General features: G+C 42.0%; 2 protein-coding genes across 7 annotated transcripts in view; one reads left to right on the plus strand and one right to left on the minus strand.

Annotated features, from left to right (window-relative positions):
• Positions 1 to 7,964, plus strand: part of agap3 (ArfGAP with GTPase domain, ankyrin repeat and PH domain 3) — a 137,525-nt gene extending 129,561 nt beyond the window's left edge. For all 6 annotated transcript variants that reach the window (XM_061796555.1, XM_061796556.1, XM_061796554.1 and 3 more), the window contains 2 exons: positions 3,177 to 3,432; positions 4,525 to 7,964. In XM_061796555.1, the coding sequence (XP_061652539.1) occupies positions 3,177 to 3,432; positions 4,525 to 4,743 (475 nt within the window). In that variant the 3' untranslated portion in view covers positions 4,744 to 7,964. The remainder of the gene's footprint in view (positions 1 to 3,176; positions 3,433 to 4,524) is intronic.
• An 8,117-nt stretch (positions 7,965 to 16,081) lies between these two features.
• On the minus strand, positions 16,082 to 18,054 carry gbx1 (gastrulation brain homeobox 1). Its single transcript, XM_061797679.1, has 2 exons — positions 17,453 to 18,054; positions 16,082 to 17,042 (listed from the first exon to the last, which is right to left on the minus strand). The coding sequence occupies exons 1-2, from the start codon at positions 17,877 to 17,879 to the stop codon at positions 16,516 to 16,518; spliced, it is 954 nt and encodes a 317-aa protein (XP_061653663.1). The 5' UTR covers positions 17,880 to 18,054; the 3' UTR covers positions 16,082 to 16,515.
• Positions 18,055 to 18,196: the final 142 nt, after the last annotated feature.

Consider the following 18,196-nt stretch of genomic DNA (forward strand, 5'->3'; position numbering starts at 1 on the left):
GGAACCAAGTGATTCCGCTTTACGGCGTTGTGACTTTGTTTTTGTTTTTTTATGTAATTACATTCTCTGTGTGTATTTAAACATAATGAGATTTTCTGTGTTTAGCTAAACAACCAATACAAACATTTGTCATCATTAACCATTTAACTAGGAGTTAGGAGGATGCTAAAGTAAACAAATGTCAATCCTTTTATCTTCTTTTAGCTTGATTTCCATCGGCTGAAAAAAAACAAAAACAACAACACAAAAAAAATACAAAAAAATGAAAAATACACAAACCAACCTTATCGGTCGAGCATAGGAAGCCATTATTGCATTTGCAAAAATGTGTTTTAGTGGTTGAATGCGACCCTCGTGAGGATGAGCGGTGTATAGAAAATGGATGGGTGGATGTTGAGCTGGAGTTTTTTTGTTTCTGTGACCTACTTTTCTGTTTTTGTGTTGCTCCTGGAAAGAAATGTGACAAACAGCAGTGACGTTATGTAAAACCTTTGAGAAACGAGCAAAAAAAAAATTCTTAAAATTGCATTTCCATGTTTCTTTTTACAAAAGAGAGCATCACTGTATTACTCTTGTGCACAAGTGTATCTTTGTGCTTATCAATGGAAATGATTTTGGTCACCTTATTTAACTACAGGGTCAAAATATTACAGCTCTCACAATCCATTTTTTTCAACGCGCTTGTCCTCATTAATATTTCAGCTGAGCTGGAGTGGGCAAAGTACGGCCTGGGGGCTACATCTGGCCTGCTCCATTCTTTAATGGTTACATTTTTAAGTCCTGTAATATTCGTTGCATTAATGTAGCTTTTTATTAATGTGTCATAAGATCATTTATTCATTGATTTATGGTCAATATTAGTAAAATAAACAATTTGACCAATACATAAAAGTATTTTTAAAAATAATTGGTTGATGAATTATCATTAAATAAATTACAAATAATACAATGGGAAAAAATGAGGCCTGCATAGCGCTCACATTAATAAACATATCATCAGCCTAATAGCAGAATCGCCCACGCCATTTTTGAATGTTTTCGGAAAACAAGAAAATGCATCAAATTCAACAAACAAGAAGAGTCTAGTTGTCTCCATTGAAACTTTTCAGATCGCCATGACCTTGGTGCCTGATCATCGACAGTACACGGATGAAGATAAAACACAATTTTTAGCAAGCGTATTGGTATTTTCGATTGCTGTTGTGACCGTAAGTTCAAAATGTCTTGGGCAATTATGCTATTAGGCTAACGATATTGGTAAAAGAAGACCTCTTTGGCCGTGTCAATCAAAAGGGAGCTGTAGAGGTAGATAGCGCCAGCCTGTCTTTCATTAGCGCCGCGGCTAAATGTCCCGAGTGTGAGAGGGAATGGAAGCCGGCGAATGTCAACTCCCAGGAGAGTCTTGTCACTCCAAAGCGTGAACTTCTGTCACTCATCCACACATCGTGACAACGGCCTCCTCTCGGCGCCCGCCGCCTTATCAGACGCGAGGCCCGACGAGGTCGCGGGGTGAGCGGCACGCTGGGCATGCTCACTCATTCACGTATTGATAGTGATTTTTTTATCATCTATCTGCACCGAGTTTGTATACGTGATCAGAGAATGAGCGTGGTGGCGGTCAAGATGGAGAGCAATAGATGGCGATAGAGGACGGAGCCTTCTATTCTCTGGCTTCAGGACGGACTCGAAAGAGGACCCCCGCCCTCGGCCTCCCGTCGCTCGGCGGCCATTCAGCGCAAATCGATCCGACTGCGGGGCCGGGTCTCCCCCGGGGTGGCGCCGAGACACGCGGCTTCTTTTGTAGGAGGGCGTCCACTGATTCAGACTGACAGCAGACAGCGCTGGTGAAAAATACGACAAATCTGGTATTGTCCGCTGCAGACGTGAGCGGTGAAGACGTGTAACCTTTCGAAAGCCTAAACGTCACTTTCCAGCAGAAAAGTGGAATATTGTCCCGTGACGCTCCGACCCAATTGACGCTTTGATTTCCCTTTGTGATCGGGAACATTCTGTGTGTTCTTCTGCTGTGGGTGCATTTACACTGTAGATGCTTCAAGTGACGCAATTAAAAAAACATTTTGTGGAACATTTGGGATATATGTCATGGCAGCATGAGGACGCAAAAACAAAAAACACGTGGAATTGGAGATCTTATTATATTATTATTATTATTATTATATATTGGAAGCAGCCGTCTTGCGGCTAAAAATCCATCACGTAATACGCCGATTGTTGACGCATACACACCTGCGTCTTCCCAAACTACACAAATAGGCAGATCGCAAAACAGCTGCTTTAAATCTAAAATCCAAAGAATAGACAATTAAATATGCTCTAAATAATATGTCGATATTTTGATCATATAAAACTGAGATCCCCCCCACCCCCCCCCAAAAAACATTTCAGATGAAAAGAACATTTGGAACATGTTTTTCATCGTACAAGAAAATCCAAGAGGAAATTTTGCTAAATTATACATAGTATGACAGTCAGATGCCAGTTTAGCCGTCTTTTGTCGTTGTTCTGAAATTGTTTATCAAATAATTATATATTTGGGGGGGGGGGTCAACATTTTAGACTTGAAAAATCTTTGATTCATTGGGGGGAAGAGGGTATTAAAATATCAGCTCTGAAATTGTTTTCCCAGCAAAAATAAAAAATGTTTAATCTGAATATGCAGAAAAAGAAACATTGATTGAACTGAACTTCAGTGGAAATCTTTACAAAAAACATGAGCAAAATATTATAATCAAATCAGACAAATAATCTTTTGTGTAATGTGAATTTGTGTGAGTTAGCGCACGGACACGCTAACTCCGCAGTCTCCACTTTGCTGCAGTGCCCTGTTTTCTCAGTCTCATCTTGAATAAAATTGACCCTGAACCTCCGCCACTGTTTTTACTGACCTCATTATTGGAACCTGATTGTTCTCTTTGCTAATCTCTGTTTGATAGTCACAAAATCACCCATTTGCTTTTTTTTTTTTTTTTTTTTATTTCTTTTGTATTTTGTATTTTTTTGAATTCCTTATCGAACTGATCCTCAGTAATGTGAGATGAGTTCATACATCAGTGGAATGGCAGGAAGTGTTCTCTTGGTAACTGGCGCTAAATGAGCACGTCCGCCCCCAACTGACACCGTCCGCCATCTTGTGCGCCCCCGCCCCCCACCCACAGGGAGGAGAAGGAGCGCTGGATCCGAGCCAAGTACGAGCAGAAGATGTTTCTGGTGGGGCTGCCCCAGTCGGACGTGCCCCTGGGCCAGCAGCTGCTGCGGGCGGTGGTGGAGGACGACCTGAGGCTGGCGGTGGTGCTGCTGGCGCACGGCACCAAGGAGGAGGTCAACGAGACGTACGGCGACGGCGACGGCCGCACGGCGCTGCACCTCTCGTGCGCCATGGCCAACGTGGTCATCACGCAGTTGCTCATCTGGGTGAGTGAATCGCTGATCTCATAAAACGACGACGTTCCCCGAATGAAACACGATTGCGCTTAGAGGAAATACTTAAAACCAATGAGAGCAATTGTCAAGCACATTTTTTTATGGCTGATATTTGCTTGCTTCATGGAACAAAGTCGAAGCTTTTATTATTGAAGACGTCCAACCTGAAATGTCTAAAAGCAGCAATACAGCGTGTTAACCTTTATGGAGATTGTAAGCAAAGGGAACGAAAGAAGTGACCTGAACAGCTGTCTTTCCTCTGCGGATTCAATGAATGCAAATGCACCACTGAAGTCGCAACTCAAATTCTTTCAAAATGCTCATTCTGAATATATAACTAAAATCATAATACAAGTTTTGGGAAATCTGCTATTTTCATTTCATTAAAAACAAGCTTTTCCGATTAAAATGTTTTCATCTGAATCTTTGTTCATACTTTCTTTCTTTTTTCAACCCAGAATTTCAAAATTAATTTTGGGGATAAAAGTTAACATTTTGTCCTAACCTTTTTACATCTTAATCAAATAACAACTTCCCTTATTTCCCCAAAAACTATTTCAGCTCTGATATTCTGGAAAAAAAAAACATTTTCTTCAGTGAATTACATTTTTTTATTATTGTTGTGTTTTGTCTAAAATGTATTAATAATAATAATATTATTATTATTAATTCAGAACTCAAATAGAAACCTTTCCTGATTAAAAACTGTCCCTTTGTATTATAGTTATTGTTTTAAAGGTCTGAAATGGTAAAAAAAAAATGTCTTTGGTTTTAACTTAAGACTTTAAAAATAATAATAATTTAACCAATTTTAAAATATATATTTTGAAATGTTTTGGGGATAATACTTCTTTTTGCCTGAACCTTTAACTTATTAGTACTTTATATCTTAATTCATTTTGACACTAAACCGAAAAAAATTGTCCACTTTCAATATTTAAATAGTATGCTGTCTCCGTAAACTCAGTTGGCATCATAATTAGTGACCACTGCCAAAAGTTCAAAAAATGACTTCTCACTTCCATCAATATTCTTTCAAATTGCGCGAAATAAATGTACGTCCATTGTAATTCCCTGTAACAGTACGGCGTGGACGTGAAGAGTCGCGACGCCCGCGGCCAGACGCCGCTTTCGTACGCCCGGCGAGCCGGCAGCCAGGAATGCGCCGACATCTTGCTCCAGCACGGCTGCCCCAACGACGCCGGCGGCGTGACGTCGCCCAACGTCAGCAACCGCAACAGCAACCCCAACATCAACAACAACGCCCAGTGTGAGCTCAACCGCAGCATCAGCATCATGTAGAGGGGTCCGCAGGGGGCACCTTGCCCCACGAGACGCCGCCGTGTACCGCCATGGAGACGATGGACGCATGTCAGGATGGGATGATGGAAAGTTGGTTTTGATTCTTTTTTGTTCCTGATCATGATCAGCTTTAAATATTTTGTTTTCTTCTTTTTTTAAACTACGCCAGTGACCTTCTTTCACCCCCAAAAGGGTTTGCCCTCGTGTGAGGATGGGGAACCTTTTGACTCTTTCAGGAAGTCCTCCGAGGGCCATGCTAAATTTCAGACGATCCAACAAATGTTTATTATTGTATTATTTATTTTTTTCGGGTCCGGATTAAGATCACATTCCCCTAAATATTGGAGCTGGAAGATTTCAGTGTAAAATCTCGCTTTTCGTATCATTTCCGACTAAGTTCTCATCCTGTCACTTAACACGAAGTCGCTGTCCGATGAATAGCGTGTATCTCCACATTTTCTTTTCATCAGAAAAATTATTTTGGAATTTCAGTTTCCATTTTTCAATGTTGTTTATCAGACTGTTTTACGATCGTAGGTTCTTGAGGGCCGACCCAGATTAAAAAGATTTGATTCTGATTAAAAAGTTGTTTTGTTTGCAGGAAACTAATTTGGAATCAAAATGTCAGTTCGGAATTTCATTTTAAAATATATATGTATCAGTAAACAATTTCAGAATGTTCCCAAAAAAAATTTAGAAACATAATTGAAAAAAATAAGTTTCCATTTTTTTTTTTTTAATTAAAAACAATTTGTCATTTTCAGTTTCAGATACAATTTTTTTCATTTTGTAGTTTGTTGCGTATTTCTATCCAAAATTGTATTATGATAATACATTTTCTTTTCTTTCCACAAATGTCAATTATTTTGCCCCCAAAAATTATTTTGCGCTGAACCAAACTTCAGAATTTTTTTTTTTAATTAAATGGCAGTTTATTGTTACATATTCGAGCTATTAGCTCTTCTGAGATTTTATTTGTTTTTCAAATCGCATGACCCAAAGGCTCGCCTTTGCCCCTCGAGTCTGATGTTGCACACCTCTTCCCACGTGCTTAAAAAAAAAAAAAAAAAAAAAAAAAGTTCCACTTCCAGGCCGTATAAATGTCACCAAAGTGAGTCCGATTGTCTGTGATGTGCTATTCAGCGATGACGCCGACAAAACAATTTGAGTGAAAGAAAGCAAATGGTGGCGACAGTGAACGCATCATAAAAGAAGTGATTGCAGGTGATGTTCCGCGCAACGGCAGAGGGGCACCGCATTGTGCGCCGGTGGAGCCTCTTCAATCACAATTCATTCACGTTGATTCAAAGCGGTACAATTGCGCCATTACGCCATCTTTGTCGGGGGGGGGGGGGGGAATCTCGATTATGTCGACGGTCGGTTGACAAGATTTCTATTTGTCCTTATCAACCCATCTTTAGTGGCTTGCTTGTGAAATACATAAATGTGTCTCATGATAACGAACGACACGCAAGAGGCAACTGGAAAAAGTCATCCTCATTATACATGTACTTAAACATAACGTGACCTCGTCTTTGGTTCCATATTGCTCCCTCAGTGTAAAAGCGTTGCGTTCAAGGGACCGGCGATGAGAGTTGAATCTTATTAGCTCATATGCTTTGAGTTGGTACTGTGACCATAGTTGCTTTTTGCCTGTGTACTCACTTGCCTTCATGAAGGCTTTAAACCCTTTCAAGGGTTTTATCATGTTCAGTATGTTTCTTTAAAGAGTTTTTAACTTCAGCCTCAGCTGCAGTATTCTCAAATTTTTTTTTTTATTTGGGGAAAGTATTCATTAAGAATGGAAACATTTAGTACAAGAAGTCAATAGATCTTTCGAAAAGCTTTTTTTTTTTTTTTTTCCAGCATTTTCTGAGCAAAATGTCATTTTTTTAACATGTGCATGTCCGCCTTATTGCATCACATAAGTAAACGTGCAAAAAAAAAATGCAGCTGAAGTTTCTGCTTACATTTTTTGATATAATTTATGACCTAATTCTTCTTCTGTTGGCGGTAACATAACATCCCTGTCCAATGGAAAACACGCATCTCCAAAAGTTTTATTTTTAATAACTTGTTTTTATCCAAAACGTTTCTTTGTTGTGAAAAACAATTTATGAACTGTAAATGACGTTCTGAAATAGTTTATCAGCTATCAGTTTTCGTAACATAACTGTGAACGTTTTATTTGGCTTGGGGGGGGGGGGGGGGGGGGGAGTTTCGGAATTGAAATGAGAAATTTGGAATCTTTTATTTTTGCATTGAAAAACAATTTTGGGATTTCATTTTCAGTTTTGAGGAGACATTATTTATTTATTTTTTTACCAAAAACAATTTCAAGTAGAAACTAGAATCGAAATTCTGAAATCAATCAATGTTTTTTTGATGATTTTATAATTTCTTTAAATGTTGTTTTATGGAGTTAAATGCTTTTCAATGGACAACAACAATAAGCGTGGCTCTTTCCAAAGATAAAAATCAATAAGCTCTCGGTAGTCTGGACGCATGATTGAACAAAAAAAAAAAACCCATGTTTTAACAGAATAATTGTGGTGTTTTGTATATAAGATGCAGAGCAGCAGAGACTACTTGCAACTGTGCCAGCCTTGTTTATCCAGCACACCACGTCCCCGTGTGCGCCTTTCCCAAACGTTCGAGCTGACCGGCCACTGATTGCATTGTAGATGTGCTGTAACCATGTACTGTAATACTGGCCTTACTGACTTGATGGCGCCGCCTTCATTTGTTGGAAATAGTGTAGATGCCAACATACGTACGAGTAGAGAAGCCCTTAGCACAACATGAAGTGTTGTACATAGTAGTTGAAATCTTAGAGAAACGACGACTTGGACGATAAACGCTTTTCTTTTGGGTCAAAAAGCCTCTTGATTCACAAGCCATATTTTTTAATATGTTGCTTTTTTGTTGTTTCTCCATTATTATTATTATTATTTTTTTTTATTATGGTACTCGCATTTGGTCGCAATGTGACCATCTTTGGTACTTGTGTATAAATGATGTACATTTGACATATTTATAATGCAGTATGTAAATATTTTTATTTTGGGTTCATTTATTGTGTTCGTGTTTCTTTTTTACGTTGAGAAGGTGCAACGAAGAAGCTAAAGAGTAACTTGTTTGTGTGCTTGGCTGATTGTTGACCCATTAATAAACATTCAATAAAACCATGTAGCCTTCCCTTTCTGTGGGGGAAAAACACACGTCTGTGTCTTGTGTTTGTTTACGCATTGAACAGTTAAACCATTTCAGGTGGTTTACGACGCTCCTGACATTTTGTTCAAGTAGGGCTGTCGCTATCCAATCTTTATAGAATCCGTTTTCCCAATGGTTATTGATTGAATAATCGAATAATAATCGTGTCCCCCGCCCGCTATTGTAACTATTGTCATTTTTTTTACTACAAACATGCATTTTATTCTCATTTATAAGGGATAGACTTAGATGTTTAAACTGCATATGTTGGTAGCTGAGTTTATGGTATAAATTGGATGGAATTTGAGAAAGCTAAATGCTAAATGGTTAGCAATCGCGATTAGCACGCTAGCGATTACTATTTTGTACATGACACACCTAACAGTGTCTGAAGAATCACTTACAGACGCTCCTCTTTCGTTTTTGGCGAAGTTTATCACGGTCACAACACTGGGTCCGTTTGCAATAAATGTCCGTGTGAAACTGGTTCTGGCCGTGCAAACATGGTTCAGGACTGAAGTGGTGTTGTTTTTTTTGTTGTTGTTTTTTTAAATCTGGGTCCCAGCGGTGCTTCGAGGCAGACATTTTGCATCAACCTATTTTTGAAGTCAACATAGTAGTTATTTTATTTTTTTACTTTTTTGGTGAATTTCAGGTTGCAAACTGAATAATGAAATAGTTCGTGCAGGATTGCAAGAATAAGTTCAACTACTGCCGTACTTCCTTTTTTCCGATTTGATTGTTTTATATGTATGACCTAGAAGTTGTTCACAAATTAATATAGTTCTAATGATCTCGCATTATGTGGAGAGGTTGTCTTGGACAATTCTGACATGGTGTTTTTTATTGTAATTAATTTTGTGCATCCATGTTTTTCTGCCCAGTTAGCCTTATTTTTTTATTTTATAATTGTGTGTGTGTGTGGAATTTCTCCATTTTAGTCCTTTATATTTAGAGTTAAAATGTTTTTGTGTGATATTGCCAATAGAAAATCTGGCCTAAAAATGCCTTCAAATTAGAGTCAAACAGTATATAACTGGATGATTTCTTAACATATCTTTTCGACCCTTAAAAGTTGAAAGTATCCACCAGTGAACTCATACGGGCCGAAATTGTGAGGGGTAGACATCAAATTTACCGCAACGTTTTGAACGGGCTTAAAATCTCGAGTGAAATAGCGCAAATGGAACATTATTGATGAGAAGAGCAATTTCATTGATTCATTTCACTTCTTTTGACTTCTTCCATTTCAAGTCAGACTGGCAGAGAGTCAGCTGTCGACGTTTCCGACACAAGTCCCGCGTGAGCATCCTGAGCTAAAGGAAGCAACATATCAACTTCCTGCTTCATTCGGGGCCTCCAGCAGTGTTTGAAAGGGGATTAAGATAAAGAAGCAGGCTTAGTGTCACCATGAGCAAAGTGAAAGGTCGCCGCGTGTCGAGCCCCCGCTAATCCGCTTCTTATTTGCCGCTAATCTCGTCTCGCCGTATCTTCATCCCCTTCCTCTCTCGTGTCGGCCGCCATTGTTTTGCGCTTCATCACCTGCTCTGCGCTTCCTCCCTCGGCACAGTCGTGACGCGGGGCCACAAAAGAGCCGAGTCATGCTCCAAGGAGCCTTGTAAGGGAATTACACGGGGCTGCACATTTGGCTTTTTTGGGGTTTTTTTTTTTTTTTTTTTTTTTTTTTTTTTACATACAAGATTTGTATTTGCTGTTACCGCAGCCATCCATTCGCATGATTTGGCACAGTTTTCTAAGATCGATGCCCTTCCTGCACCCGTTTTGCAGCTAATCTCTGTGGTGCAGCGGGTAAGTGTCCGCCCTGCAACCGGAGGCTGGCTCGTGGTCGGATGTTTGTAAGGGGCTGTAGGCGCAGAATGGCAGCCACGCTTCTCTCAGACTGCCCCAGGACAGCTGTGGCTGCACAAGTAGCTAACCAGCACTCGGTGTGACTGTGCAACGAATGAGGAATTTGTGAAATTGTAAAGGTTGTTTAAGACAATTGATAATGTGAATGCTCGGTGGACCGGATTAAAGAACAGAGCGGGCCATAAGTGGCCCCTGGGCCACATTTAGCCCATCTGGCGGTCCACTTAATATTAATGAGGGTTTTAGGATGCTGACAGTTTGACCCGCAATGGATGATTTCTCTTTCCATTCATTCCTATGGAGGAAACATTTTGTATTTAAACTTGGAGGTTGCAACTGTATAGTTTTACTCAACCAGGACTTTGCGGCGTAGTTGGCGGGCGACAAGCCCAGCGTGTGCCCCGCTTCTCGCGCCAAGTGGACTCAATGGAGATAAGCGGTGTAGAAACTGGATGGACTTGAACTTCAGGTTAGCGGCTCCAGCCAAACTGTCCTCATTTAGCTGCCAACAGAACGAAACTCACCCAGTATTAGCATGCTTTTCGAGCATTTTTAAGACTGTAAATCCAATTTCTGAACTGCTTGTGTAGTTAAAGCAAAAGAGCTGCGTTTGTGTTGTTTGTTTTGCTTTTTGATGAAGGATGCTAAGCAGTGAGGAGGTTCTCTCCGCCGCCCACCTCCTCTCGCACAAATTACCTCCCCGATTGCGGAGGTGGCTCCGAGGCTGATGGATGAGCCGTATTTGCAAAACATTGCGTCCATATTTCTCCCTTTTTAGTCGCCCTTTCTGAAGAGCCGCGTGCACGCTGGCTCCTAACGCCAATGTTGCATCAAGGAGGCACCGAGCGGCGGTTTGGCTAATGAGCTGTCGTCATTTGCATATGCTACATTACATCGACATTTGCTTCCTGTGACATCCTTTTAAGCTCTTTAACTGGTAATTATGTTCTCCCTGCATCCCCACCCGAAAACCTCAACATCCATTCATCAACTTCAGCTCCATCTTGTCTGATGACTCCGTCCCCGTCACATCGGTGAACGCAGGCCCTAATCCACTCCTTCCTCCTCCACTCTGAGCTTTGTTGTACATAAACGCTCGGTGCCCGTCGCCCCGCCGCCATTTGTGCCCGGCCCCCCACACCCCCCGTTGGCTTTTGCCGGCGTTTCTGTTAATTTGCCTGAGAATACATTAGCTGTAATGAAGGCTGAGGGCCGAGGGAATCCTCCAGGGTTCCATTAATCATCGCCTCCCCCCACCCGCCTCAGACAGGCAACCTTGATTACAAGTGGCAAGAAATTCATTAGAGCCGAGCCTCTGACAACTCTTATCTCCGCCGCTGGATCTGACTCATTAGGCAGCCAAATTAAAGCCGTGATGGCCCTGATGAAACTCATCGCTTGTTTATCTTGTGCGATTTGATGCATCTGCCCATACATCACCGGACGGACGCCGGATGCCCACCTACGCGCCCGCAACAACACCTACGCGCCCGCCCGTCCGTCCCTCTCCAGGTGGGAATGTTTTCATGTATAGGGAAAATCCAAAAGCGGGAAGAACAGACCTCAAAAGTCAGACAAAAGCTTCATGCGTGATGTTGTGGCAACTCTCGGCAGACTTCAGCTCAGTGAGCATCTACAGCGAACCTGTTGTGCTTAAGGGCCGCATTTGATTTTTAAGGTCATTTGAAAATGAGGTAGTTTTAAAAAAAAAAATGTTTTTTAAAAAGACAGAATTTAAATGTGTATGTAAAATATGTAAATTTATTTATTTTAGTAACAAACAAGCATTTAGATTCACTTTTGTATTTTATTATTGATAATTAATTTTTAATATAATTAACTAATCAATTGTTTAAACAATAAATCAAATTGTGTATGCATTTGTTTTAATTTTATTATTTATGAAAAGTCATTCAATTATTTTGTGTGAAAAGTGGGAAGAAAATCAATCAAGAAAAGTAATTCATCAATTTGAGTGGGAAATGCTAAATTCATGCAACAAATATTAGAGGACTCTTGATGATGTAAATGCCCAGTGGACCAGATTGAAGAACGGAGCGGGCTGCGAGTGGCCCACGGGCCATACATTGCCCACCGCTGTCTCAAAGCTTTAATTCCACAAATGTGTTCCGTGTTTTATTTGGATTTTTTGTGTGATTACAACCCGAGAACAGGAAATTGAACGAACTGCGACATAGGCAAACATCTGGCAGCGCAGTACTATAACGTGATAAGCACAATTAAACATCAATTACATATGCAAATTTACATAATTAGCATTATAAAACGGTGACTGCAGGCCTGTGCGTACACCTTCCTGGTCCGTCTATCAGGTGTCGTGAGTAGTTTTACTTTATATTAGTTTTATTTTACAAATGTTAAACATTACTAAAAGCATTACCTGTAAAGTTAATAAAGTTTGGAAATCAGTGTAGGTCAGGTTCCTTCCAACCCCAATTCCAATGAAGTTGGAACGTTGTGTTAAACATAATTAAAAACAGAATACAATGATTTGCAAATCATGTTCAACCTATATTTAATTCAATGCACTGCAAAGACAAGATATTTCATGTTCAAACTGATATACTTGATTGTTTTTAGCAAATAATCATGAACTTAGAATTTTATGGCCGTAACACATCACGTCAATCAACGTTTGGGAACTGAGGACACTCATTGTTGAAACTTTGTAGGTGGAATTCTTTCCCATTTTTGCTTGATGTACAGCTTCAGCTGTTCAACAGTCCGGGGTCTCCGTTGTCGTGTTTTACGCTTCATAATGCGGCACACATTTTCAATGGGAGACAGGTCTGGACTGCAGGCAGGCCAGTCTAGTACCTGCACTCTTTTACTACGAAGCCACGCTGTTGTAACACGTGCGGAATGTGGTTTGGCATTATCTTTCCGAAATAATCAGGGACGTCCATGAAAAAGACGTTGCTTGGATGGCAGCATATGTTTCTCCAAAACCTGTATGTACCTTTCAGCATGAATGGTGTCTTCACAGATGTGTAAGTTACCCATGCCATTGGCACTAACACAGCCCCATACCATCACAGATGCCGGCTTTTGAACTTTGCGTCCATAACAGTCCGGATGGTTCTTTTCCTCTTTGGACACGATGTCCACAATTTCCAAAAACAATTTGAAATGTGGATTCGTCGGGGCACAGAACACTTTTCCACTTTGCATAAGTCCATCTTAGATGAGCTCGGGCCCAGAGAAGCCGGCGGCGTTTCTGGGTGTTGTTGATAAATGGCTTTTGCTTTGCATAGTAGAGTTTCAAGTTGCACTTAAGGATGTAGCGCCAAACTATTTACTGACATTGGTTTTCTGAAGTGTTCGTGAGCCCATGTGGTGATATCCTTTACACATTGATGTCGGTTTTTGATGCAGTGCCGCCTGAGGGAGGGATCGAAGGTCACGGCATCCAATGTTGGTTTTCGACCTTGCCGCTTCCATGCAGTGATTTCTCCAGATTCTCTGAACCTTTTGATGATATTATGGACCGTAGATGATGAAATCCCTCAATTCCTTGCAATTGTACGTTGAGGAACATTGTCCTTAAAGTGTTGGACTATTTTCTCACGCACTTGTTCACCTCGCCCCATCTTTGCTCGTGAATGACTGAGCAATTCAGGGAAGCTCCTTTTCTACCCAATCATGGCACCCACCTGTTCCCAATGAGCCTGTTCACCTGTGGGATGTTCGTTCCAAACAGGTGTTTGAGGAGCATTCCTCAACTTTTTTGGAACGTCTTGCAGCCATAAAATTCGAAGTTATTGATTATTTGCTAAAAACAATAAAGTTTATCAGTTTGAACATTCAATATTTTGTCTTTGTAGTGTATTCAATTAAATATAGGTTGAACATGATTTGCAAATCATCGTATTCTGTTTTTATTTATGGTTGACATAACGTCCGAACTTCATTGGAATTGGGGTTGTATAAAAGAAGAGGGAAAAAGGTTTTATTAAAAAAAACATATTTTCAAGAGGGGAATTAAAAACAAACAAATGAAATGTCTTTGCACAAGTGTGCACACCCTCTTATAACTGGGATGTGGTGACTGTGCTCAGAAGTAACCAGTCGCATTCAAGCTCATGTTGAGTGGGAGTCACCACACACCTGCCAGCATTTAAAGTGCTTCCGATTAACTCCAAATGAATATGAGATGTTCTAGTAGGCTTTTTTTGACAATCTTTTTTGAAGCTTTTTTTTTTTTTTTTTTTTTTTTTTGCAGAAGCCTGAAGGTTTTGTGCAAACACTGACTGGTATTCGGACCAAACCCAAGTAACAGGTAGCGGAGTAATATGTTCAGACTGAGTGAACGAAATCATGGCAGATTTTTCCTTTTTTTCAATTCAAGTGGAAAGGCTTTTTTATTGTAACTCAGGTTACTGACATCTTTCAACATTTCAGGATTTTATTGGTAAAGCTTTATTATTGCAATATTGTACTGCAAATATAAACGGTGTTTTTTGGGATGATTTTTTATTCTTATTTTTTTTAATCCCACCGTTTTGACCCTAACAAACACTTTAAAATGGAAAATTGACATGGTGTAAACACCTTCCTGTTTCCTTTCCATTAAGTCAAGCATCAAAGGGTGAGTAGTTTTACTTTGATTTACTTTTATTATTGAGGGGTTAACTTCTTTTTACACTTGTATGGCATTTAGGAATGGCGTGCGTTCCCTCACGACTCGAACGGAGGAGAGCTCGTCACGGTAACGGATTGATGACTCCTTCGCACGTCATCGCGGCGACCGAACTTGACATCAGCGTGGTGTCGACAATAATGAGGTGACGTTGGCATCGCTCCCTGCGTGTCGCCCAAAATAACCTCGCCACTCTGGCACAGTGTCGTGGAATGAACCGTCCCGATTCATCAACTCCCGGGATGTCATCATCAAAAATTTGTCTCCCCGTCCCGGTGTTACAGTTTTGAAGTGTGAGCTGGATGGAGAATGAAAATTAAATGTGTGTGTGCGTGTGTGTGTGTGTGTGTGTGTGTGTGCGTGTGCTCACAGGGTCACACAGTTGACATCCAAAATTCTGGACAAATATTGATGCAGTAAAAAATATGCAGCTCATACATATTTGAGCATTCTTCAACAGGTGCTGCGGCAGTAACATGAGCAGGGCTGGAAGGCCGAGTCCAAAAAAAAATAATAATCATAAATATTGAAACCAAAAAAAAGGGTTTTCTGGAAACATAAAACACCAAAGGCCCTCCGCTTCCCTTTCCTGTCACTGGATGTGCTCAGATATTATTTTAGATATGCACGCTTTTCATTTTTACTTGATATTTGACTTGATCTTGTGTTTCTGTATTTGGAGTGGAGGAACTAGTTCTGGAAAAACTTGGAAGTGTATTAAGCCTCCTGTTGTGTTGATTTCTCAAGAATGTTCAGAAGTCAGCATGATCAGCCCAAAAATATGCAAATTCCATTACATGTTTAAGAAGGGGGGAAATGAGGCCTGAAGAATAAATGTTAGTGTTTGGAATGTTTTTTTCTATATTTTCAAGCAATTTGAACTGCAACATAAGAGGAGGGTTGATTAGCTTCGGGCTTTTGCAGCCACGTTATTACGTCATATGTAAACAAAGCTAATATTTTGATCATGAAAATATCAATACTTTGCCCTGCAGGAGTTCACAGTTTTACAGAAATCTCTCATCCTGAGCCGCAAAATATCAACAGATTTAAAGAAGCGCAGTTGCACACACACACACACACACACAAAATAATATAATTATAAAATACAAAAAATGCAAAAAGCCAGAGGAACTGTAATATATATATGTAAAAAAATCTCACGTTGAATCCATGCTGTATTAATTTGTTTTAGATGTTCTTGTTTTCAGTAGTGACTGAGGGAGAAGTTGAAGTCAGAGTTCAATGAGCCCGTGATGCCCCATCGGTCACGTGACCTCTGGAAGACAAATCCCCACATCTGCAATCACGAAATCAATTAACTGATTCATTAATCTGCCTTTCAGATTCACGGGGCAAACAAAGGAATTATTTTTTTTTTGTAACACATGCAAGTTTACATGATTTGAGATTGAAGGGATTATTTTTAACATCGAAGAACATGAATTATTTGTATGTTTTTATGGGGAAAATAATGTTTTAATTGTGGTTTTAGGATTAAAAATTAGGATTTTTTTAAACACTATAGTCTACCCCCCCCCCCAGACACAAAACGTCACTTGTCAAACGATTGTTGTAATGAACTCAGACTTTGCTATATAAACGGATTTATTCGAGCAACAGACTCTACACTCGTCCCCTGATTGGTCGCTTTCGTTTCATGATCTGTCCAATGTGGTTCTTCCAATAACAAAACCCTCTTACATGCAAACAAATTGTACAAAACGCCAAACGAAAAGAAAAGCTAAACACTCTCCACTAAATGAGGAAACGACATGCAACCGACAGAAAGTTTTGGCCTGACGTATAAATATAAAAAGAACAAAAAAATCTTGGCACTTTCTTCTCATCGGGCCCATTTGTACTGTTTTTTTCCCCCCCCCCCCGCCTTCTTCTTTTGAATATGTACATATTCACAAATCAATAAATAAAAAGCGAGAGCATATTTCCGGTCCTCCGTCCAGTTTGCGCTTCGCGCTCGAAGTGTCTCGTTTTGCGTGTGCGCGCCCCAATGACGTCATTGGCGGCGTTCACGGTCGCGTCCCTTGTTCTATTTGCTGGTGCTGGCTCCTCACGGCGAACCTGTTGACGTGCACCGGGATGGGCACCACGATCTTGGGGTTCCTGACGGGCTCCCCCGAGCGGTTGCTGACGTTGCCGGCCTTGATGCGTTTCCACTTGGCGCGGCGGTTCTGGAACCAGATCTTCACCTGGACCTCGCTCAGCTTGAGCGCGTGCGCGATCTGCGAGCGCTCGGTGAGCGACAGGTACTTTTTGCAGTGGAACTCCTTCTCCAGTTCCAGCAGCTGCTCGCTGGTGAAGGCGGTTCGTCTCCGGCGGCTCTTGGCGGCCGAGGCGGCGCCGGGCGGCGGCGCGTCGTGCGGGGCCGCCGCGCCGAGCTGCAGCTCGGCCTTCTGCGGGCGCGGCCCGCACGCGTTGCCGTCCGAGAAGCTCTCGTTGTCGCTGTCCGCCGAGCTGTCGTCGCGGTCGCTGCACGCGGCCTCGGCACACTTCGGGTCCGCTTTCTCGTCGTCCGAACTGTACAGTTTGGTCTCGCCTAGAATAATAATACACACAAAAAACAAAACGTTACGAGTGGCAACGTTGCGGAGAACATTTTCTATTGGAACCGGAAAATATAAACGCAAATCCAAAAGTTGCCTACTTATGACAACGCATTGAATGTACGACTACAACTTTTGAGACTTTTTTTTGGGTTTCTTTTTTCTTTTTTGTCTTTTTCTAAAGGTAATTAACAACGTGCACTTTAACACTTTGACGCACGTGCATCTTTTGAATCACTTTGAAATCATCAAGCATTTGCATGCGAGTTGAATTTGGAATGTCCAAATTGCACAGTCGCGAAAATGCGAGATTTGCGATTTTCCTGCACAGAAAAAGTCTTCCCTCCCGTTTGACCAATTCTGCCAGCGTGCGTCAAAACCCGCGAGCGAGATCCACGCCGACCTGAGATCGCCTGGAAAGTTTCCGAGAAGTTGAGCAAGTCTGCGCGTTTGTCGCGGCTGCGGAGGTCGTCGGAGCGCGGCGGGCTCTGCCGCCTCCTCGCGCCCGGCAGCTCCTGCGGCGGGTAGAAGGTGTCCGGGGGGTCCGAGAAGTCCGGCACGGCGGTGGTGAGGGCCACCATGGACGGCACGCCTTGGCCCAGGCTGGCGCAGAAGGTGTTGGTGAGGCGGCCGGCGAAGGAGGCGAGCGGGGCGAGCGGAGGAATCCCGGAGGAGAGAGGGGAGTGGGACAAGGCCTGCGGGATGACCAGCGGCCTGTAGGGCATGAACATCGGGTAGCCCGTGTAGAGCAGGTGTCCCGGCCTGGGCTGGGGGCTCCCGATCAGGGAATCGATGGAAAAGGCGGCCCCTTGCCCTCCCGGTCTCTGCATATTTGCAGCAGCCCCCCCCCCGAAATCTCAAACTTTGCGCGAGTAGATCCTGAGCCGCATCGCCGGAAGTGGGACCGCCACTACTTTTGTGCAGTCCGCTTGTGTTCTGCCCCCCTTTGTGCTCGTCTTGTTTGTCACATCAACACACGCTGCCTCGGCTCCAAACCTCTTCGGCGGCTCCTCCCTCTGTGGTGTGCGCGCAAAGAGAGCGCGCATTGGTTATCATGTGAACGGGGTGGGGGGGGGGGGGGGGGGGGGGGGGAGGCGGTGGTCCCTGGGGGCTCATCCATCTTCCTCAAATTACGCTTCATTCCCTT

The sequence above is a fragment of the Phyllopteryx taeniolatus genome, chromosome 14 (assembly GCF_024500385.1).
Source record: "Phyllopteryx taeniolatus isolate TA_2022b chromosome 14, UOR_Ptae_1.2, whole genome shotgun sequence".
Taxonomy (NCBI): Eukaryota; Metazoa; Chordata; class Actinopteri; order Syngnathiformes; family Syngnathidae; genus Phyllopteryx; species Phyllopteryx taeniolatus.

Bases quoted from the DNA above. Each gene is read 5' to 3' on its own strand.
- gbx1 (XM_061797679.1), bottom strand. From the start codon at position 17,879: ATGCAGAGACCGGGAGGGCAAGGGGCCGCCTTTTCCATCGATTCCCTG. The intron at 17,043-17,452 runs GTCGGCGTGGAT...TTATTATTCTAG, and splicing joins AACTTTCCAGGCGATCTCAG to GCGAGACCAAACTGTACAGT.